Raw genomic sequence first — 24,949 nt, 5'->3', positions numbered from 1 at the left:
ATTTACAAAATTGACTGCAGAATATACACAATATAAATTAGTAGTCTTGAATGAGATTTTGATTCGAAATAAATTGTATTAATTTCAAAATATTTCTCTAGAAAATGTTCTCGATGGTATAAAAATTCATTGTTAAAAAAATACAATGAATAGTAGACATTAAAGTTATTTTTAATAAATAATTCTACGTTCATGGAAACGTTCTTTAAAAATAAATTTAAATTCGAATATTGTGATTTTCGTCAGAAGAAGTGGCAAAATCTATTTCTTTTTTTGTCATTTAACTCTAATTATATATTTATTATAAAATAGAAAAATTTTGCTAATCGATTTTCGATTTATTGAATAATATTAATCATTTAAAGTATTTTGTGCTTTAAAATTGGTCATGAATTATGTTTCTTGGGAAAATAACAGAATAAACAAGATGCATAAATATAATCATACGAAATCGTAAAAAGCAAAAATAGAGACTTCTGATAAACACGTATTTTGAATACATATTATAATAATAAGTGACAAAAGTGCGCATTAAAACGTAGAACAATTTGTATATGGGGCATTCTATTTCAAACCGTACCACTAGCAAAAGACTAACGCTTGTAGAGCACTTTTGAAATACAATTAATTATATTAAAAGTTCTTTAAATGTAAAATGTAATTAATGATTTGGAAAGAGAATTTTTCAAGCTTTTAAACGGTACTAAGCTTTTTTTTAAAAAAAATTTCTTTCTTATTATAATTTGCATTTAAAAACTTCAATTAATAATATCTCAAAACATGCCATCTTCAATTTCGTTAAAAATTGTATAAAAAGAAAGCTTAGATATTCTAGTATCTATTATCCAAATATTATAATGGGCTTTTCAGTAGATTGGGAAAAAAAATCAAAATAAAAAATCGTTTTAATGAATTTAACAAAGAATATGAAGTCAGGACGTAACCTTTTTGAATCCTACGTCACAGTCAAATTCATTTGTTTTTCTTTTAAAAATATTACTTTGCAATTAACCAAGAATTAATGGTTTTTGTCAAAAACTTGAAATAAAACTATGTGAATTTAATTTTAAATACGGAGTATAATTTTAATATTTCACGTTAATATGTCTAGCGTACACTACGATAGATGCGTAAATCCGTTTAAAAAAGGAAATCATGGTCGAGGAAAGCACTTAAGATATATTTCGTCAAATATAAAAATAAAATTTCCAGGCATTACTGATAAAAGATTGAAAATTTGTAATAGTTGCCGAAAGCAAATTTATTCGTTACCGAATACGTTAGAATCTTTGGAAAATTTTTCAAGTGAATACATAAATTATAATGATTTTAGCTTTTTAAAAAATTCATATACTCAAAATAAGTAATATTTTTAATTTTTAGTCACAAATGGAGTCGAATCAAATAATTTAAATGATGACAATTTAGTGGAATCTCCAAAAAAGACAAAATTTCAAAGCTCTAAAAAACATTTCGAAGCGGGTAGTGAAGTTTTACAACAAATCATTGAAAAATTTCAAGAATCTACTTCTGCAGAAGAAAAAATTTTGCTCTTAACATTGGCGCCGAAATCTTGGGGATATCGAAAATTATCAAAAGAATTTCATACAACATATCATCAAGCCAAAAAAGCAAAAAAAATTGTTGCAGAGCGAGGAATTTTATCCCCACCAAACTCAAGAGCAGGTCATCCTTTATCTTCTGAAACTGAAAGTCTTGTTAAACAATTCTACGAATCTGATGAACACAGTAGGGTAATGCCAGGGTTAAAGGATTGCATTTCTGTCAAGCAAGCCGATGGTTCGCGTATTTCAGTGCAGAAACGATTGCTTTTAGCAAATTTATCAGAATTGTTTGAAGTGTTTAAAGCGGAAAATGCTAATATAAAATTGGATTGGCAAAATTTTGTCAATTAAGACCACCCTATTGTGTATCAGCAGGATCTAGTGGTACACACGTAGTCTGTTTTTACACACCATGAAAATGTGAAGCTGATGATAGAGGGATCAAAAATAAAAAATTGACTGAAAACTCAGAAAACAGGTTAACGAATTATCAAGATTATATAAATTTAATTATTTGCAATGACCCAATGCCTGCATGTCATTTAAACGAATGCAAAAAATGTCCTGGAAAGAAAAGAATAGAAGAAGTTTTAAAATCAATTTTTGAAGAAAAAAAAGTCGATAAAATTGAATATCAAATTTGGCAAAATACTGACAGGACGACTATCAAAACGGAAGTTGAGAATGTCAATGGCTTTATCAAGAATTTTGGAGAAAAATTATTAAAGTTAAAAGTGCATGATTTTATTTTAAAAAATCAATTATCTTTTTTAAAAGAAAAAAAAGAAAATTTGGAAGAAGGCCATTTTTTAATACAATTTGATTATGCCGAAAATTATGCTTTTGTAGCACAGAATGCTGCTCAAGCATTCTACTGGAATAATAACCAGGCATCCTTATTTACTGTGGTAATTTATTACAAAGAAAATGGAAAGCTGATGCATAAAAGTATGGTTATAATATCGGATAACCTAAATCACGATACGATGTCGGTATACCAATGTCAAGAGTTGATCATTTCTTATCTTAAAGAAAATTTTTCTCTCAAAAAGATTATTTATTTTTCTGACGGTGCACCACAACATTTTAAAAATAAAAACAGTTTTTTAAACCTTAGACTTCATCTGGATGACTTTGGAATTCCAGCCGAATGGCACTTCCAAGTAACGGGTCATGGTAAAGGTCCATGCGATGGAATAGGTGGAAATCTAAAATGTCAAGCCAGGCGTGCAAGTTTGCAAAATAAATCTGACCAGCAAATATTGTCAGCATTTGCACTTTTTAAATGGGCTGAACGACATCTACCTGAAACGGAAATTAGATTTATTCCGAAAAATGTTTACGACACAAACAAAAACGATCTCGAGGAAAGATTCATCAATGTTTCAACAATTCCTGGAACACAACAATACCATTCATTTATTCCTATCTCTAATAATGAAATGATTTTGAAGAAATTTTCATCCTCTAATGAACACACGATTTACTCCGCACAAAAATGTCGTCCACAAAAGCGTTCAGCACAAAAACCCCTTACTCGAAAATGTTCGAAACGCAGAAAAACGTAATTGTTACTGGCCGTTTAAATTTTTTGGAAGATTTATAAATTCCTCTTTCTGTTAAAAATATTTAATTCAAAATAAATACAAATAAAATCGTTATGATCAAAGTGAATAAGTCTGTTATTTAAAAGTTTATTTAATTGTAACTAATATTATTTTAAATTACTGTAAAATATTTATTTTTCTAATAATAATAATTTTAAAAATTGTTTATTTTATTAACGTGTACAATTTAGCCTAAAATTGAAAATGATATTTAATTTACTATGTTATTAATATAATTAAAAATAATGAAAGACGTATAAAGCAAAGTCATTAAAGAAGATATGTTTAAATTATTTTTTTGCATGTTGATTTTGATAAAGTGATCTTCTTAACATAATTTAAAAAAACAAATGAATTTGACTGTGACGTAGGATTCAAAAAGGTTACGTCCTGACTTCATATTCTTTGTTAAATTCATTAAAACGATTTTTTATTTTGATTTTTTTCTCCCAATCTACTGAAAAGCCCATTATAATATTTGGATAATAGATACTAGAATATCTAAGCTTTCTTTTTATACAATTTTTAACGAAATTGAAGATGGCATGTTTTGAGATATTATTAATTGAAGTTTTTAAATGCAAATTATAATAAGAAAGAAATTTTTTTTAAAAAAAAGCTTAGTACCGTTTAAAAGCTTGAAAAATTCTCTTTCCAAATCATTAATTACATTTTACATTTAAAGAACTTTTAATATAATTAATTGTATTTCAAAAGTGCTCTACAAGCGATAGTCTTTTGCTAGTGGTACTGTTTGAAATAGAATGCCCCATATGTATATTTTTTAAAATCAGACTTATAAGTTTGAGAAATATATAATCATTATAAAAAGAAAAATTCCATTTCATTTCAAAATTATTGAAGTTTCTGTGTCAATAAAAAAATGATAAGAAAAATGGATAAAATACAAAGAAACAGACTTTTGAATAAAATGTCATAAAAGGGATTTTATAAATAATTGTGCATTATTATAAAGTTCATATAATAGTTTCTATTATTATTTTAGTGAAATTCGAAATGTTTCTACTCTCTAACACTTGAAAATCTTGAGACTGAATTTTCATAAAAATGATTTAAGTACAATTAGACATTTTATTAGTATTAAAAAACTTCAATTTGCACCTCTTCGTTGAAATTCACCTTTTTTAGAGAAAATAAGGAATTTGCGGCGTCTGTTTATTTCATTTTTATCTGAAAACTCTTGTTTTTTATTGAATTATTTTTACCTTATAAATCGATTTTCGCTGCCTTGTAAATCAGAGCCGATTTTTTCTAGAGTAATCTCTAGATTAATTTTATATTTATGAATAATATATATAAAACGATTGCTAGATATCCTGGTAAGAAATACGTTGAAAAAATGAATATGAAATTCACAGTCTATATTAATAGGAATAAGATTATTTCAAACAATAATTTACAATTTTAACAAAGTCTATTTTTTTCTCGATTTCGGGTTTGAAATCCTTAACATAATTAATTATTATATATTAGAGTCAAAACTGTGAAATTGAATAGAGATACGAAAGTCTATCGATAATGTACTCTTATTCAATTTTCATGGATGTTTACGGTATTCATTACAACTTCCTTCATTGTTTTTCGCTTGCTTTGATGATCAAACAAAGTTACTGGATCGTGAAGATTTAAGTTAAAAAAATGAGAGTAAAATATCAATTTAAAAATATCGACAAACGAATATTAAAAAATGAAATGAAAATATTGTTCGTAATTGTTTGATCATCGAAGTTATTATAAAAGTTTTTGCTAATAATATATTGCGAATTGCACAGGAATTCTTTTTGGGTTTTTGAAAGTATTTGAATTAGAATGTTCTTTTCACATTGACATCGAGTCATTTACTTCTTCGGAACAGTACGCGCGATGTACATAATATACAATAGTACTTAACAAATTGGTAAAAGTCTTCGCTGGTCCGAAAGAAGTTATATTAGATACTTAGGCACTTGTTATCTCATCTATGATCCATCTTACAAAATAACAAATAATACGAGACTATGAGCTTGTTCACTGATTTAATATTTTTTTCAATATCTATTTTAAATATACTTCCGAATATTTAAAAAATGAAATAATTAATTCAAATCAACATTTTAGTGTAGTTTGGAATCAATTATATAATTAATTGTTATTTGAATAGTTGCAACATTTTTTAAATTATATTTATTTTATGAAAGAAAAATGAGTTAATAATCTATTTGCAAAATCCGTGAAGAAGCTTCCATCGGGACAATTTCTTTATAAATATGCTTAAAAAATCAAAGAAATTTCATAAATTTTACCATTAACAAGTATTTCAAAAATAAATACAGACAATTTGTCATATTACAATCTTGATTTATATTTAATATACATTTCATTATTATGAAGTTCGACACATTAAAAAAAACTATAACAGAAATAAATGAAATTTTCTATGCATAAAATTGTTTTTTGTTATTACTATTTATTATTTTATTTATTACCTAATAAAAGTTGAAAATTATTTTAGTTAATAAAATTTCAAATATATTTCTGAATTAACTCTTTCAATTTATAATTATGTTTAAATTCAATAAAAATAAAATTTTAATTAATTAAAATAATAATAACTTTCAAACAATGGAAACTTTAATTTTCCATCGAATGTATGAGAATTTATTTCAAAAATTAATAATAAAATTTCTAAATAAACCCCAATTTCGTAAAAAGCATCCAAGTTTTTTCGATCTCTCAGAAACGTCTTGGCTCATTACTGGCACACAATTTGAGACATTATAAATTAAGAGACTGTACACTTTTGACGCTATTACGAACTACATATTTGTATATAATGTATCTGATCTTTCGCTTTATTTTTATAGTTTGAGGATTCGTTTATGTTGATGTGTATGAATACATTTACCCAGGGAATAAAAGCGCATTACTCATTTTTTTCTAATTGTCTCTATACAATATTTTAATCAACTCACCAAGTGAAATTATTTAAACAATTATTAAAAGTAATATATTTTTACATATTACAATATAAAACTTTAATATATTTATATAATAACGTAAATATACATTATTTTTTATTCTATAAAATCTTTTTTATTGTTACATATTGTAACAAGTAATTTATAATTCAATTATTGTTATTCAAAAAAAACCAATTTATATATAATCAACATTTCAATTAATAACTCAATAAAATTTTATATAGCTTAATTAGTTTAATAAATTAATTTTCCCTAATTCAATACATTAAATTCTGATTTAATAAATTTAGTTCTAATTTAATAAATTCACTTCTTGTCATTCAATTTTTCTAATTCAATAAAGTCAATTCTTGTTTAATACTTTTAAGTCTTCTATTTACATAGATAACATGTTTGTACAATTTAATTGTGTACCATAATATTAACAATCGTAAATTAATTTCATTTTCAATTAATTAATTATCATTGATTTAGATAATGCGTTTTCATTCGCCCCGTTAGTAAATAGCGTGCAGTGTAAAAAAAGCAGAAGTTAAAAAATTTTTCGGAAAATTAATTTTATATCTCGTATTTAAAATTGACGTTTGTTTAATGATGAGGAAAAAATTGAATTTATTTTACACTACACCCTTATGGCGATGGGTGTATTTTATATATTACAAGGTGAAATAATCTCTTTGTACCTTTGGAGGAATACGATGCTATATTGGAGAGGTGTTGAATGACATTAGAAACGTTATTAGAAAATGTAAATCTACTGACGTCCAAGTTTTTAATGGAAATTTTTGAAAGAACCAGCAAAGTCCGGGAATCATTTATTATTACTTTTTTTTATACGAACATTAACACGCAACTTTTGGCGAGTTAATAACGATTTAACAGTCCTATGTAACTACGCTCTTGGTCGAATTATGATTTTAAAAAACGGTACAAAATACGTTGCTGTTACAAAGCTCGGTTCGTTCGTCAAATTCTCTAAAAGGGTTGTTTGTTTCTTTTTGCAAATATTTTGTGTACCACTTTTAAAAAGAATGCCTGATCTGTCGATGATCATTGACATTTTGACAAACGAGCTTGTTGTTGACGAACTTACAAATTTAAACTCCTTTCAATAATAATCAATGTCCTTATCCTTGTTTTTCAGGCAATTAAACTCTCGTTCTCCATTAACAACCACAATAAAAGTTCGATATTCAGAATTTTTATTCAAAATCGAACAGTTCATAGTAAAAAGTTACTTCATGTAACTTATGTAGTCGTCATATATATATAATTATCGTCAATTTCGATAGACGATTAGCAAATAAAAAAAAATACCACTCGATCATTAAAATCAATCCCGATTGGAATCGAAAGTCACGAATGACGACGTTTTTCTTTTTTGGGTTACACTGTGTAACGAAAAGAGTAGCCCAAAATCCGGATTCATTCCTGATCCGGTTTGTTTTATTAAAGACAGGTTTGAAGAAACACGCTTTGCGCGCGTTTTCACTAGTGCTAAGATGGAGGCTGTTGCTGATGCTGCTGCTGTTGTTGCTGATAGGTTTGATATTGCTGTTGAACTTGAGACGGAACTGGCTGCTCCTGCAGTGGCTCATAACCAATTGCTTGTTGACCCTGATTATACGACGAATTCCAATGCTGATCCATTCCCTGTTGTAGTTGATAGGTCAATGGTTGACCTCTTCGTTCTTGAAGCAATAACTGATGAGCCGCTCGGTCCATTTCCTCTCGAGTCATATCCATCGCCTCCTGCATCTCTTTTGATGTGTATCTTACAAATTCTGGGTCGCAATATTTTCCTAAACCTTGTTCTACAAGCACCTGAAATAACAAACCAAAAATGAATGAATATTCTAGAATATAAAATGCTTATTTAATTGAATTTTGAAAAACTTTGAAGAATTCATTCCAGTTAAGCGGTCGTCAAATTTAATTAACGTACCCGACCAACGAGACTCTCAGCACTTCCAATAACTTCAAAATTCGGTTTCCGATCAGCGGGACTTCCGGGTAAGCTGTGTGATAAGCGCTCTGTACCAACACTGCCATTACTTTCTCCAGCCCAGGAAACTGATGAACGAAAAATCCAATTAAAATATATTTCTAATTTATTATTTTCATTGCTGCGTTTCTCATTATAAGTTCAACCTCATACAACTCTCAGTGTTCATTTTTATTGTCTTTTTGAAACACAATTTTTAATTTAAACAAATTATTAATAATTAATTTATTAATAATAATAAATTATATTTAATTTAGTGTATAAATATGATGTTAATTATTAATGAATACTATATGAGTAAACATTTAATGAATTTAAAACATTTTTATATAGCTGATGAGAGAGCAAATAGTAGGAGATTAATCTTATTTAAGAAAATCATGTTGGTTAAAAATTTGTTAATTCCACAAAGCTGCAAAGCCAGCTCAAAAAAGCACATGCAAAAATATTAATACACGGAACCAAAACGAACTGAATGCAAAAGAAAATGACAAAAGGGATTTGGTAAATCAGGATGCTACTCTTGTGAATTTTTTCAACTTAAATATTTTCAATAGTTTTTTCAAATATCCTGAAAATAAATAAAACTATAACTTTCTTAATGTAAATATTCGTCCACTATCCTGAAAACAGATAAAATTATAACAAACTTAAATAATCAAATTTTGAATATCCTGCAAATAAAGAAATTTTAACTCAAATTTTTTTAAATGTTTTGAAAGATAATAAAATCATTTAGTTATTTCTGAATCAAAAATCATTTTCCGAAAGAAAAAATAAAGTTTGGAAAAATAATTGGTTTTTTTTTGTTGAAGACAACTATAAAATGAGAGATGAATATCTACAGTGTTTAAATGAAAATGGAAAAAAAAATTGAATTTAGTCACCTCTGCCGTGATAGGAAGCTCGATGTGAAAAACAAGTATCACAGACCTTCCACTGTCGGGAATCGACATCTGCCAGGAATCCAGTAATGGCAATTGCCTGATTTTGTGCCAATTTGAGACCATTTGCAACAGTACGACCGCTGGCCTGAGTTCCAGTTCCTGATTCACCTTGAGACAAATTACCGGCCTGGCGAAAGGAGGAAGATTTCCTCCCGGTTAACGCTTCTCGTTTTTGTTGTCGCGAGAGACGGGATGACGATTTTCTTGGTGGTCGAACCCACCCTTCGCTATCACCATTTCTTCTCCCGGATCCACTTGACGCACTTTCAGCCGATGAATCATCGTCGCATTCAACTACGGCTAATTAAATTACAATTAATTTCGTTATCTACTAAGATATATATTTTATAACAGAGATTTTTTCGAACAAAAAAAGGTTTCCATTGAATTTTCTCCAATATGAAAGTACTAAAGAAATTTAAGATGAACTTGAGTGGAAAATATTTATATGTGTATAAAACTAAAAGAAAATTTTCTTAGAAAAAATTTAAAAGGAGAATACTTTGAAATGAAGATAAAATTACTTTATAGACTCCATTGGACAATATTCTTATCAAAGGAGAAGATTGGAAAATATTTATTTCCAATTCAAAAGAATCTCTTTTAGCATCTCTATTTCTTCTAAATGAATATAATTTCAAATAGAAGTATATTTTCGAGAAATTTATATTTTATTTTTCATATACTTTGCTGCGATACAAAGAAAATGTTATTTTCAAGAAATATTTTCCAAAAATTTCAAAAACTAAGATAGGAATTAAAATTTCTTTAAAATTATATAATTCAATTTACCGTGATTGTTCCAGACTGCACAATCGACGCAGCATCCTCTTGTCGCATAAGCATAGTAACAAGCTGCAGGACCTCCATTCGTGGAGGAAGCAGGACTGGGACTTGTTGCTGTTGTTGATGATGATGTCGTACTCGTTGCAGTCGTGACGCTCGTCGACACCGTTGTGACGGTCGTAACGGTCGTCGTGGCTGTGACGGTGACAATAATATTTGCGGGCGGAGGTGGGTTCCTTCTTGGAGGAGGTGTGGGTGGCGTCAACTGCCGCTCGATTCCGTCCTGAAGACTGTTCCGAGTAGCAAAACACCACCATCCCTTAATATGTTAGTACGAAAAAAAAACACAAAGCCAATCTCGCCTGCCTCGAAAACTCCGAATCTTTTCCAAATGCTTCTCTCTCTCTCTCTCTCTCTCTCTCTCTCTCTCTCTCTCTCTCTCCTTCACTCTCTCATTCAAATTTTATCATTTTTAAAAACTTGTTTACCTCAATTTCAGAATATATGAAGGCAATTTATTTGGGATATTTGTTTTAGAAAAGGAACACAACTAAAAAATATTTAAATAAATATTTAAAAGCTATTTGCCAATAAACATTGCCTGTAAGCTTATTGATATGCGTATGATGATAACGTTTGTGGCAATTATTTTTGTCCATTGAATAAATTCTAATTAACAGCTGCAAATATTAGCAACAATGCTGTGACTCGTTTATATAATATATATATATATATATAATAAAATGACAATAATAAAATAAAAAAAAATTTGTTCTTGACACAAACTAATTGCAAAGTGATTTTATTGCATCAAAATTTGAAAATAGAAACTGTTTTTTACAAGTATTTACAACCAGAAAAAAATTTCGAATTAACTTTCCATTTAAAGCACGAAAAAATGGTGCAACGATCGGAGCGTTCGGCGGCGAGTTATAGTTTAAAAAATATTACAGATTTTGAAGCATAGAAGAGAAAACTATTTTTTATTATTTGCGCAGCATTCTTTTAATCATGCATATTCACATGCTTAAAATGTTACTTTTTTTAATCGAAAATTACATTTCTTTTCTAAATACAATTTTTACGTGAAATATAAAAATGAATTCGATCAAAAGTAATTAGTATTTTGACGTTATTTACCAAATAGCAGTTAATGTTGAAAAAATTGTAATGTCAAAAGACATAAATTTTTACTATTTACTAAATAAATAATCATTTTAAGAAACAATAATTTTAATGAACTATAATTTAAATAAACAATAATGTAATTTAAATTATTTATTGTTTAAAATTGTTTTTCTCAAAAATCTTTTTAATTTTCAACATGAACTCTTAGCAGATTTGACAACAGTGAACTTAATTATTGTGCCCAATAATTATAGGCATGCTTTTTTCTAAAAATACTCTTCTGTGGTTCAAAATTTTCTAAGATGGAAAAAATTTATTACAAGAAACAGTAAATATTTCTAAACTTCATAACAAGAAACAAAATATTCAATACATTAGTAGATTAATTAAAAAAACATTTAAAAAAACCAACAAACAAAAGAACATGAAAGCTTTTACATGCAAAGCGAATAGCTGGCTGAAGCAAACTGGCAATTGAAATTCGCTGGAAAAAAGTCATGAGTTCCCTATAAAATTCTTACCATATTCGGTATTTGGATGAAGATAGTTACCGCTACCTGGTCCACTGAAACGTACGACAATGAGCAGACGCATAGAATAACGAGAAAATAATAAAATATAAAATATTTTTGAAAACCCCTAAGGAAATTATCAGAATTTCCGTCATTCAGTTCGTCTGACTGTAAATATTTAAAAATTAGAGATGATGACAGAAAAAATGACAAATTTTATGTGAATAACATTGATGTAAAATATACAATGAACAGGATTTTCTGCAAATTTCTAATAGTTTTGAAAAAACAAACAAAAATGAATAGTAGCCAGGGCAGTGTATAACATTAAAAATGTCACACGTGAAAATCCTAAAAAGATCCATGCGAGACAAAATATATTTTATGATTTATGTCATAAAAACTAAAAAGAAATTACGTTTTTTAAATTTGAAAACTTTACATTACATTATAGAAGAATGCTGAAATAACATTTAACCAACTATTAATATTGTAATTTACATTGTCAATTTTTCATAAACATGAATTTATCTGGAAAATGGAAATCAGCAAGAACAATAACAACAAATTCTGACAGATCCACAATTTCTTCTATAGAAAAAAAGAAATGCTTGTTTTGTATATCTTTAATGTGAAAAGTGGTTGTAAATAATGTTCAGTCACTGCATTGAAATGTTTCAATAATTTGTACCTAAATAAATAATAAATCAATCAATTACCTGATAAAGTAAATTATCAGTTTATTGACCAATCGAATTAACTGATTAATTAAAGTCAATAAACTAATGAGACAAAAATAATCAGTTAACTGCTTAATTATTAACTAAATTCGTGAAAAATTATTGTGAAATATTTTTGTTTTTTATAGTAACAAAAATAAAGTGTGTGTGCATGAGATATTTGAATTTCTTCAGCTATTGTGTAAAAAGCTGTAATTCGCTTTAATTTTTTTTGAAATCTGCGTTATAGAGATATATATGAAAGAAAATGATAATGATAATAGCCATAAATACCGATGCTTCTTCGGCATGCACTACACATCACGTTACACGAAAAAAATGATCAGATTTACGCAAAACCGAGGTATGTGACACAATAACTATAACACGACTTTTATTTTATCTCTATATATATATAGATATAGTAATGAAATAAAACGTTCTTTTTTCACTTACTCGAGTACTTTATATGCAGTTTGATAATTTGTTTGCTGACCAGGAACACTAAAAACCGCGAGTGGTCTCAATGGAATATTTTCCTCGACTCCAGTCAGTTTTGGATCAATTCCCATTTGATTCATAGTAGTGTCACTCATGCCACTGAACAAATTTATAAAAATCCATTTAATAGTTGAATTTTTTTTTCAAGGACAAGAAATAAAAACATAAAATAAAACTAAAAAAATTTTGAACTAAAGACTAAGGAAGAATTTTTATGTGAAATATTATACCTTCCAATGTTTGGCACCACTTGATGGGACCTAGCAGTAACTTGATTTGTAGCATCGTGCTTTACTCTGCGTAAGGAAGCGTACGGCAAAAAGTCTATAGAATTAGTCGGTGAAGTCTGAAAGAGACAAAAATAAATATTTTAAAAATTTAATTTCAAGAAAAATGTTTTAGTAATTTTTTTTTTTTAAATAAAGTAAATGAGAAAGGAAATACTTTAGGAATAGTGGAGTTTGTTTTGAGCGACCTCGCCCTGTGAAAACTGTGATGACCTTTTTTCATGCTCGACCACACGCTACCAAAAAGTGAGTGATTTCTCTGAAACATTATAAATGTTAAAATCAAAGCAATCAAAAATGAAATTAATTTCTTTTGGCATTTTTACCCTGTGCGTTGGTTCAGGATTGTCATCGATTAGTTCTTCTAGATTTCCGGAAATCGCCCTCTTTAGCTCTGGACCAGCTTCGTGCAAAGTTCTCAAACCCGCCTGAAAAAATTAACCCGCCATTAATTAATATATAATTTTTTTCATGATTAATTTAATGTTTTATCGTTTTTAGAGTAACACATGCCTGTAACGTAACAGCGTTGTGACAATCTATATCCCCTTCCTTCATTTCGAGTTCCTTTCGTTTCTTAAAACGTCTAAAGTAGTCCTGAATTAAAAAAGTTGCGTAGAACTTTCCTACTGTGACTTCATCATCCACTAAAATTTATTCCATTTAAATTATAAATTCTAATTAAATACAAAAAATAAAGAAACTTGAATTTGTAAATTTATATTTCAACTCACCACCCGGTGGTGGAACGACTTGATCCAATAATTTTGGACTTGTCCTTTTCCAAATTTTTTTTATAACTGCTCGTAATTCAGCGTTACAATCATCAATATTACCTTCGGTTTTTATTCGCAATGAGGTTCTAACTACAGCAAACAAAGTTGCATTAAAAAGAACAGTTCCGTCACTGTTCAGTGGCATATTCATGGAGACTAATCTCTGTAAAAATAATTTTTATTTATTTAATAAAAGTCTTGAAAGTCAATTAAAAATTAAACATGAAATTTAAAAAATAAAATAATATTAATTTAAACTAAATGTTGAAACTTACCTTACAAGCTACTCTATGAGGGCACAATTTACCGAAACCAAGTGGTGGTGAAATTTTTCTTAAGAGAGTCACAACATCCAAATGTTTGATTCGTCCTTTCGCATCCGGATCGTATTCCGACCAAAGCCGAATAAATTCATCTAAATGATGAGGTCCAAGAATTGACCAATCCCTTGTTAAATAATCGAAATTATCCATAATTACAGCCACGAAAAGATTGATAATCTAGAAAACATTAAATATTTGTTTAAAACAATAACTGAACTTAATTTCTTTTTAATTCGTCATTTTTAAATGGGTGAACACTTACAAGAAATGAACAAAGAACATAGAATGATATGAAATATGGAAACGCCATATCCGAACCGCAAGTATCTTTATCTTTATCCTCACTTTTCTTGTCACACTTCACTATATTGACTCGAGCTGAACAGTCCAACATAATTTCTTGCCAAGCCTCGCCTGTAAATTTATTATTTGTTAAATGAAATTGACAAAAAAATATCATTTTTGAATCAAACATTAATTTTCTGTATAATTAATTAATCAACTAATTTAATTAAATTACTACCTGTCGCTGATCTAAATAAAATGAGAACAGCTTGTGAGAATGTTTGGAAATTATTATTTCGATTGATGTGCGTTTCATCGTCGATGGCGATTCGTCCAAATATCTAAAAATTCCAAAAGCAATAAATATAAATACCAAGAAAACAGAATTCATTAAATTTTTATAAAGAAAAAAAAATAAAGTTTTTTTCTTACCTGCATACCAATTACAGCGTAAATAAAGAACAACATCACTATTAATAGAGCCACATAGGGAAGAGCTTGAAAAGATTTAATAAAAGTCCAAAGTAATGTTCTTATGCCTTCACCACGACTAAGTAGCTTTACAAGTCGCATTACGCGAAAAAGTCGAAAAAAATTTATTGAAATTATACTCGAACCAGGCTGAAATGAAATGAATAGCGTAATTATAATTTCACATTTGAAATTGAAAAAATTATTGGCTTTATTTAATAACTTTCTAATATTTTTTAACATATTGAAAACAATAGCAACTTACATTCACTTCAGAATAAACAATATCAATAAAACTTCCCAACACAATAATGAAGTCAAAAACGTTCCAGGCGTCTCCGAAATAATTCTGAAATAAAAATCCCAATAAAATTGTTATTTTAATACAATTAAATAATATGAAATATATTTTAAGATTTATTTTCCAATTACAGCAGACATATTTTTTTATAACAATTGATAATTAAAGTTACCTTAAATCGAAAGGCGGCGAGTTTAAAAACAAATTCAAGAGCGAATACTGCTGTGAAAATCATATTCAACACGTCAAGGGCTTTCGTATAGAAATCTGGTTGATTGTAGAATTTCATTGCCAAAGTTACAGTGTTTATCATAATTAAAATAAATATTGTATACTCGAAAGGCTGGGATGTTACAAACCACCACACTTTGTATTGAATTCGATGCTTTGGAATATAGCGTCTCACTGGTTTCGCTTTCAAAGCAAATTCAATGCAATTTCGCTGAAACATTCAACAAAAAAAACTTAAACCAATATCCGCGTTTACCTCAATTTTCATATCTGCCAAATTAAACTAGAAATTGCAAAAAATTGAATTTAAAATGGACATTATTAATCATTATTATTAATTATTTAATACCGAAAATACATTTTTTCAATAAAGTGCCTAATAAATATTTTAAAAATATGAAATACTTTTTGATCTATTCACCTGATTTTTATCCAGTTCACAATTTTTGTATTCCTGTTCTCCTTCGTTTTGAAATGTAACAATAACGAAACCCACAAAGATATTCACCATGAAAAACGCAATGATAATAATGTATATGATATAATAAGTAGCAACTATCGGACGAAAATTGTGAATTGGTCCATAATCCTCTCTATTCGAATCAATCGAATCGTATAACAATCTAAAATAAAGTAAAATGGAAAATAGAATTAATTAGATTTATAATTAAAATAGTTTTCTATCAAATTCCTTTTATTTCCATAAGTATTACTTGATCGAAAAAACATAATTAAAAAAAATACAATAAATGAAACTGTTTTAATCTGAAACTTAATGAAAATTCCCAATATTTTATAAAAAAAAAGATATTAAAAATAATAAATTAGAAGAAAATAAGAATTTGCCAATTTTACCCGGGCCATCCTTCAAATGTGGAAACGGTGAAGAGTGTTAGCATGGCTTTAGCAACATCATCAAAATGAAAACGATGTTTCGTCCATTCCCTTTCCACCACTTTAGGCCTGTCAATATTTCCATCATCGTATATTATATAAGTGCCTCTGAAAAATGAACAAAAAAAATTTAATTATAAAATCAATATCATGACTAAAAGTCTATTAAAAATTTTAAAACACTCACTGGCATTCGGCTTCTGTCATTTTTGATCCATCATTGCATTTAAAAAATTTTCCCTAGATTGTAAAATGAAAAATTCAATATTAAAATTTTGTTTCAGCAGTAAAAATAATTTAAATTTGAAAATTTTGAAAACAAAAATTATATACAATATCGACACAATGATGTTAATTATAATTATAATATCCTGGCAGAAGCTACAATTATATAAGAATAGCGAGAGAATACGAGCAAAGTAAAGTGTAAACGAAATTCAAAAATAAAAACATTCCTTCCGGCGTGCATAAAAGTGCAATGCGATATGCAACTTGGTGTCGTCGATCGATCGTCGAGACGATATTTTATACATTCAAATATACAATATTTAAGCTATATATCATTTTTATAATATATCTTTTTCTACCGGTGATTTTTTCCCATCCTCGTTATCCTAATTTACAAAAAATATTTTTATTGTGTAATTTGCCACTTTCTTAAAAATCAATATCGATTTTCCAACATAATTTTACAGTGCAGATTTTTTTTTTTAATTAACCAGTTTCTATATTACATTTATTACAAATAAATGCTTATATATAATGAGTGATTGATAAGAGTCGCGAATGCGAAATAAAAATAATAAATTATTTATTCTCAAAATCATGCACAATTCTGTTAATAGAAGCGTAGACATTTATTTTTTTATACTCGCGATTAAAAGGCAAATTTAATCATGCTCAGTACAAAACCCTTTGTTGTAAATTCTACAATTAAAAAAAAATTTAGGAATTTAACTTTAATTTATATTTATATATATTTAATTAATATCATTGAAAATGTATTATTTGTACCTACAATAAAATAATTGCTGATTATTATAAATAATTACTATAGTTAATATTAATAGTAATAACTATATTATAATTATATTTACATATAATAAAAATGATTCTATCAAAGTGGGTGAAAAATGTCCCTGACATATTTGTTACAAATTTATATGAATGCAAATATACATGCATTTTTGAATGTTTTATTAACATTTATTAAATTAAAAATTTACTTCATCTACAAATTAATAATACCTATCTATCTTCTTTGATTACTAATATGATTGAATTAATAATAAATTAAATACTTAATTGACAATGATATATTTAATGAATAATTATAGTAATTTAATTTAATTATAATGATGAACTGAGTATTAATAAGAAATACTATAAGATAACTAGCTAACTACATAAATGATCTTTGATAATGAGAATTTCGGAATACCTTGAAATTGCAATATTCCAATTTATTCGAGTAATATTTCTGATTAATAATTTGTTTTATTTGAAATAGTTTTAAAATAATAGAATAGAAAATCAATTATTCACATGAATTATATGTACATTATATTATTAAATTAAATAAAAAAAATGTTTATTTTACGATTATTCTTCTCTGACAAAAATTGATTTATGGGTCTAATGGTATATTTTAAAAGCATTATATTATTCAATATTTGAAACGTATAGATATGAAACATTTTCATGACGTTTCTGAATAGTGTGGGTTGTGAATTAATTTTCCAATATTGGATTTGTGGTTACAACACATTAACATAAGGATATCATGCAACCATGAAGTTATAGGCACAAACATTCACGACGGTAAAATACAATTCAAATAATGTAATAAACGGATAATGCATGCTTGAAAATTTCATATAATACACACATTTCATGTTCTTTTAATTTACACACAAAATGGATTAATTCAAAGTTTCTTGTAATATAAAATTCTTTTGTTTTATATTTTTAAAAACTGTAAAAAGAATTACAAAAATTATTTTGACATTATTTCTAAAGTCAAAGGATTAAAATTTAGGAATATTATTTTATTTACTTATTCATTATTAGTTAATTATTTTTTAATGTAATTAACCGTTAATTTCAAATTATTAATTACTTCATTGATTAATTAATAAAAAAAATTAAATTTTGAAATTAATATTTCATAACGTTGGAAAAAGATAAAGTACCTAAGTTTAAAATAATTTTTTTAAAAATGATTACGAAATTTTCAACAAACTTTGAATTAAAGGATATGAATGTACGGATAAATTGATTTACGTTGTATTTAGTAAAAAATAACATTTTTTTTAATTATTTAAAAGATATTTAAATATTTTCAATTAATCAAATTATTTTATAGAAAAATGATGCTTCTATATTATTCCTCGAATAAGTAAAACGAGCATTAAAAATTGAAGAAAAAATGTTAATTTTTAATGAACATGTTAATATATTCACACAGACAAGTAGATTATAATTTCTATATTTGTAGTGTCATTGAATAGAGTGCTTCTATTGAAAATGAAAAATGTTTCTTTATTCCTGAAATAAACATTTTTACCAACTAAAATCAATATTTCAATATACTTAAAAATACAATTTCATGAACAAATAATAACGTCTAATTATTTATATAAAAAAAACAAATTTTATAAAAAAAATTAGTTTATTATAACTTAAACAAAATTAAACGCAAAAAAAAACTAAAAGAAAAATATTAATAAAAATAATTAATAAATTTTTTGCAATGGGAACAAAATTTTCTTTTTAATTTATATCAACCCTCACAGCATCGGATATTTCAGGATATCAAAAAGCCTCCAGATATCTCTAGGACGTCCGTATGTTATCCTTAGTATCTGAAAGCTATTAGGGAAGAAGCACTCTATGGTGGTATTTTGTTTATTGGAAATGCACTGTCTTCATGATTCATAACACTAAAAATAAGGGAAGCACACAGAGTAAGGACGAAATTTGCAACAAAAGGAGTTTATACAAGATATATGGCGGAAGTGAGCTGTTCTTTGAGATGCCTCCGAAGTTTTTAGACTTTTAAAATATAAAAATATAGTTAAAAATAAAAAATTTAAAAAATTAATAAATTCAAACATAAAAAAAGAAATAAAACAATAGAAAAATTATAAATTTAAAAAAGCTGAAATTTGAATATTTTATAACTTTTCTACTTGTACATTAATTATTATGATAAAAAGGCAATTAATAAACGTACCCAGTTTACAAGTTAATCCTCTATACTTATATACATAAACTATTTTTTGCCAAGTCACTTTAAACTTGTATATATAAGCTTCGTGTAAAATTACTTGTAAACTTTTAAAGTTAAAAAAGGTCACGAGAAGAAGAAAAGAAAATTCTTTAAAAAATATTTTTTTCAACTTTTCTCAAGTTTATTAAAGTGTACTTATATAATAAACTAACAGTGAAAATTCAGAAAGAATACTTGGTATTTATAATCAGTAAAGTTTCTTTTTTTTCAAGAATATTCTACAATACTAGAAATTATGAATGTAGGTACTTATATGTATGATAAATTTTCTAAAACTTCGCAGACAACTCGTGCGCAATATGTAATCATAAATTTAGTCATGTCAACGTGCATGTTTCCGCTTTTACCGGTTTTGCAAAAATAAAAAAAAATTTCTATTATAGAAATAAATGAAAGTCAAAATTGAAAAAGATTATCGTGACTTATCCGAAAATATTGTTTTAAACGATTTTTTTGAAATAATTTTAGATTTAGAATTTTCGCTAAAAAAATTTGATTATTGATTTACATTTTCTTTAAATAATTCTCTAATAAAGGGTTTTTTATTCAAAATTCCTGATTTTTCTTAAATTATAAAAATTCTTTGATCAAGGACTATTTAACAAGTAGTTAATAAATAACAATAATTTTATATTTTAATTAATTAATTTTTTATTAAATCAATTTTAATTATCAATCAATGATCGTTTAAACTATTTTTACTTAATTAAGTAATTAAGAATTGTAATTAATTAAGGAATAATGAAATTACTAATACAGTACTATCGTTTAAAATAAATGTTCAAAAAAAGGCACAACTTGAACATTTTTCATTTTGATTCAGAAAATTTTTTTTTGTTTTTTTGTTTTGTTTTTTTTTTTTTTTGAGAAAAGTAAGTACAACATCAGCATCATCTAATTGGACCTTTACCTTGAACAGCTGTACCCCGATAACAGCAAACATGAACTGTAGGAGATAGGTGACCAACATAATGTTGCCAATCGTTTTAATGGCAACAATCACACACTTGACTACGTACTTCACGTAGTTCAGGTCAGGGCAGGTGAGCAGGGCGAACGAGCAGAGCAGGGTGCACACGGGTCGATAAGAGAAATAGAAACAAAACAAAAAAAAAAAAAGAAAAAACAGCATAGCATTAATTAAAAGGACACTCTTTCATTCCTACAAAGGGCTGAGTAAATGAGTTTAAGGGCTGACTTGTTAAGAATTTTCTGGAAACATTTGGAATTTATTTTATTTTCCAAAGAAATTCGTGACACTTTTTTTTAGGAATACCCGAAGCTTTCGAATCCCATTGTCTTAATGAATTTTATATAGTTGAATATAATTATCAATTTTTTTTTTGTTTCTCCATTTTTATTTTATTTTTATTATTATAAAAAGTGTCAGATAATTCCAAGGAAAATTTCAATGAATTATCTTAGGGAATGAGTTATTACTGGATCTTCAGATACACTTAAGAGAAAGTTGGACAATATATTTCTGCAGTTTGCACTCCTATATCTAATTTCCTCCGTATTCTTGAGTTCGTCTTTTTTAACTTGTAAAAAGTTATAGCCTTGATTTTACAATTTGTTTTCTTTATTTTGTTTTTTTACTTTTGCCTTTTGTCGAGTCCTGATTTAAGAACTAAGCCCTCGCCATCCATCCAACCCATCAGTACAATGTTACTTTTTTTTCCATTTCAATGCACCTAAAGGGTTCCGAATTTAATTTTCTTTTTAAAGAATATTAACATTTTAATATAAAAACGACTCTTGTTAATAAAAACTGATATATATATTAAAACTCTAATCCAATTATATTAAATACTTTTGTGAATTATATTGGTTACTTGTTAGAGACAAAGAAATTAATTTTAAATATGAAGTTATAGCAAAAATTTATAAATGTGAATAAAATTTTATATTTCATTTATATATAAAATGAAAAGTTAATTAATAAATTAGAAAGTAATTGATTAATTAGTTGCTAATTTCTTTTCAGAACCCTCCCGCTTCATGGAAAACTTTGCAGCCAAAATAAAAAATAGTTTAAGGAAACTTATAATTAAAATACTTTGATCTAAACGATATTTCATTTAAACGTTTATATAGTGTATCTGCATGTGTTTTTTTTTTCTAAAAACAACATTCTAATTGCTAACTAACGACGACTTAAAAACTATATATTGATCATTTTCGTTCTATGAGCATAAAAATCTAACTAAGACACCACTTAACTAGAACACCATTGATTTCAACTAAAACACGACTATGAATAATATTATTAATCACCAAAAATGATATAATTATAATAATAATAATTATTATTATTTTTATTAGACATGGTTCATTTTAATGAAGTAAATTATCCATGAAATGAATATTCCACATTTAATTTGTCAGGAAGGAAAGAATAGAATTGTCAAATATTGCTGTAATCAAGAAAAAATATCTAAAAATGAACTTTTTGTAAATGAAGTTTCAATGTGAACATCAGTTGCAAACTATTTTTATTTTATTAGCTTATTGGTTTATGCATTTTTCCCCCTTTTTAATAAATTAATCATACACGATAAAATATATTTAAAACTTTCTGCAAGTTTTACATATTTGAGAAATCAATGTTTATCGAATTATACTCTAAACTATTTATATGTCAGCGTAATTAAATTCTCCTGAACTGGTTTTTTGTACTGAACAAATTTTTATTTAAAAATCTGCGGTCTTTATTTTTGAAAATAAATCCACAATAAAGGATAACGAAAATGAATTATTATTGTAAATTGGAAAAAAAATTAATACTCAATGTTGAAAAGAGTCTGCGAATGAGATCCTTGTATTATATAGAAAAATGATTTTCTTTTCCACTTTGAAAAAATTAAATTAAATTAAAACAAATCCTAAATTTAATTACTCTTATTTAATTAACTCTTTCTTTTCGATTTATATTAAAATATTCAAATATTTGCTAAAAATGAAAAAAAAAGAGATTAAATTGTCGATTTAAAGAGATTTTAGATATATAAAGAGATGATTTTTGAATTTCGTTTCGCACTATACTCTTTAAAAAGTGAATAATGGGACTATAATAGAGATAGTTGGTAATAGTCAAATAGTCTCTTGTTAATAGCAGCACACCACTGTAACGCTCAGCTGGCAAAGCATGCAATCTGATGGCATCCTTCTACGAAGAGGAGCCTCAATCACGAAGCCTTGTTTTGTTTCTCAGCTCATTCACACGCGACAGGCTAGGTGGTTGAAAGAGAATGTGGGTGACAAAAGGGATGTGTGATTGTTTCAGAGAAAAACAAAGTTGTGACGTTTAAAGTACTTTCAAGTTGTTTCTTCCAAGCGTGGAACAATCTACATTTATTGTAATGAAAGAAAATCAATTGTTTTTCTTTTTATAAATATAGAAGAGAAAAAATTTATTTTTTATTCAAATCTAATTATTTACTTGAATGTTATCAAATAAATGTTTATTTGTAACAAATAATTATTTTTTGAGTCAATAAAAATGACTCAAATAAAAAATTGATTTTTATTTGGTTCAAATAAAATTATATTTGATAATAGACAAAGAAATGATTATTTAAATAAAACTAAATTATTTTTCAGTGTACAAGATAAATATTAAGAATTTTTTAATGAAATTATTATTTATTTAGAGGAGTATTTGACGATTAAACATTTATAATAAATAATAAATAAACTCTATATTTATAATAAATAATTTTCTCAAATCCCTATTCTATCCGTTCATTTAAGAGATTAATTTCGGCTGATTTTACTGCGAATTGGTTTTCTGTCTCCTCTCCTCCAATCACCCTCGAAATAACAATTCAAATTTTATTCCTTCAATCATTCATTTAAATTGACCCAATTTTTAAAAAAATTTTAATATTTAAAATTTATAATCAGTTTGAGATTAATTATTATACATCAAAATTTATAATTAAAATTTTTCAGATTCGACTAAATTTTCTGAAACTAATCAAAATAAGTCATTTTTCACAGGTAGAGAAAATTTAATCGATTTTCAAGTTACAGTATTAAAATAAAGTTCTAAATTGTAGACAGTAGACAATTTATTGTTTTATACATAAAAATTTTTTAAGTGCATGTTAGTATTTTGGACAAATACAATATTGGCGTCTATTGTGAGTTATAATAATAAAATTGTGCGAGACACATGATAAAAAATCGAAAAAAAGATATATGAGAAAAAAACTTTGAAATTAGTGGAAATATTAATTGTGTTTTAAAATGGTCAGGGAGAGGGACAAGACAAGAAACCCATTCGCAAAACAGTTTTCGACAAAGAAAAAAAAGGGTAACCCAAAGGTGCATTGACAACAAAAAAACAAAGCCGTCATGGCGCTCAAGCTTTTTGATATTTATTAAATTTTTTTTTTTTTGTTTCTCATTCCTAACATATGGCTCGTTTACATTATTATTTAAAATAATGACCAATTCAAACCAAAAATTAAACGTAAAAATAATAAAAAATTAGTAAAAAGCTAAAACGTATTTTTAGTAACAATTCCAACCAAAAGGACAATCATTTGAATAAAATATTATATTGGCCAAAATTCAAAGTAAAATTTCAAAAGTATTATAAAAAAAATTAAAAAATGGAATAAAAATTAAATTTGAAATTTTGAATAAATATCAAACAGTATTGAGCAATCAGAGATGGCTTTTTGTGGTAGGTGATGATTTACAGTGATTTTTTGGTGATTATATTTTGGTAGTATTGCATTATATGAATGACGGTTGTTTATTGTCGTTTTATTTGTAATAAAAATGAAAAAAAAAGAAAAAGACTTTTGTATTTATATAGTATATAGGGTGGGGGGTAAAAATACGACACTCTATAATGAACTATTAAAAGTCCAAGGAAGTCAGGACCGTTCAAGGACCTGGAATCCTACCTTAAAGAGCTGAACGCCAATGACGGCGAACACGAACTGCAGGAGGCTGGTGACGAGGACTATATTTCCGATAGTCTTTACCGCTACGATGACGCACTGAACTACGTGCTAGGTTTCAACATTAATTATTTTTAAAATAAAGATTTTCCAATTTCTTATTTTTTCCAAAAAGACCAGTTCTGCTTTTTTCTAATCATTTTTACATTTGTTCAATTTTTTTTCCTCATTATAAATTTAAATACTTTTTTCAAATTAAAAATATTTTTCTAATTAATTAGATTCTAATTTGAATTTTTTTTCCTTATTTACTCTAATATTATGAAAATATATTTATCCTACTTGTCACGATTTCTATACAATTCCTCAATCTTTATCTAGGAGAACTTTATGAATAAATTTCAGGGGAGATAAAACTTTAT

The 24,949-nt window shown here is 26.7% G+C and overlaps 1 protein-coding gene across 6 annotated transcripts in view; it reads right to left on the bottom strand.

Annotated features, from left to right (window-relative positions):
* Positions 1-4,148: 4,148 nt before the first annotated feature.
* LOC127280959 (muscle calcium channel subunit alpha-1) overlaps positions 4,149-24,949 on the bottom strand; it is a 50,618-nt gene continuing 29,817 nt past the window's right edge. For 2 of the 6 annotated variants that reach the window (XM_051304394.1, XM_051304412.1), the window contains 20 exons: positions 24,531-24,638; positions 16,507-16,559; positions 16,281-16,427; positions 15,847-16,048; positions 15,367-15,636; positions 15,159-15,242; positions 14,855-15,043; positions 14,661-14,763; positions 14,400-14,551; positions 14,090-14,314; positions 13,773-13,977; positions 13,552-13,685; positions 13,365-13,466; positions 13,196-13,297; positions 12,982-13,097; positions 12,707-12,850; positions 9,898-10,181; positions 9,046-9,405; positions 8,099-8,226; positions 4,149-7,977 (listed from right to left, as the gene is read on the bottom strand). In XM_051304394.1, coding sequence (XP_051160351.1) covers positions 7,651-7,977; positions 8,099-8,226; positions 9,046-9,405; positions 9,898-10,181; positions 12,707-12,850; positions 12,982-13,097; positions 13,196-13,297; positions 13,365-13,466; positions 13,552-13,685; positions 13,773-13,977; positions 14,090-14,314; positions 14,400-14,551; positions 14,661-14,763; positions 14,855-15,043; positions 15,159-15,242; positions 15,367-15,636; positions 15,847-16,048; positions 16,281-16,427; positions 16,507-16,559; positions 24,531-24,638 — 3,435 coding nt within the window. In that variant the 3' untranslated portion in view covers positions 4,149-7,650. Of the gene's footprint in view, positions 7,978-8,098; positions 8,227-9,045; positions 9,406-9,897; positions 10,182-11,540; positions 11,585-12,706; positions 12,851-12,981; positions 13,098-13,195; positions 13,298-13,364; positions 13,467-13,551; positions 13,686-13,772; positions 13,978-14,089; positions 14,315-14,399; positions 14,552-14,660; positions 14,764-14,854; positions 15,044-15,158; positions 15,243-15,366; positions 15,637-15,846; positions 16,049-16,280; positions 16,428-16,506; positions 16,560-20,521; positions 20,630-24,530; positions 24,639-24,949 lie in introns of those variants that run through there. The other 4 variants (XM_051304402.1, XM_051304423.1, XM_051304431.1 and 1 more) reach the window with 4 other exon arrangements.

The sequence above is a fragment of the Leptopilina boulardi genome, unplaced genomic scaffold (assembly GCF_019393585.1).
Source record: "Leptopilina boulardi isolate dan_hultmark-lab unplaced genomic scaffold, ZJU_Lbou_2.1 LbouV2_112, whole genome shotgun sequence".
NCBI lineage: Eukaryota > Metazoa > Arthropoda > Insecta > Hymenoptera > Figitidae > Leptopilina > Leptopilina boulardi.
Note: the sequence above shows the minus strand (reverse complement) of the source record. Positions and strands in the feature narration are given on the sequence as shown.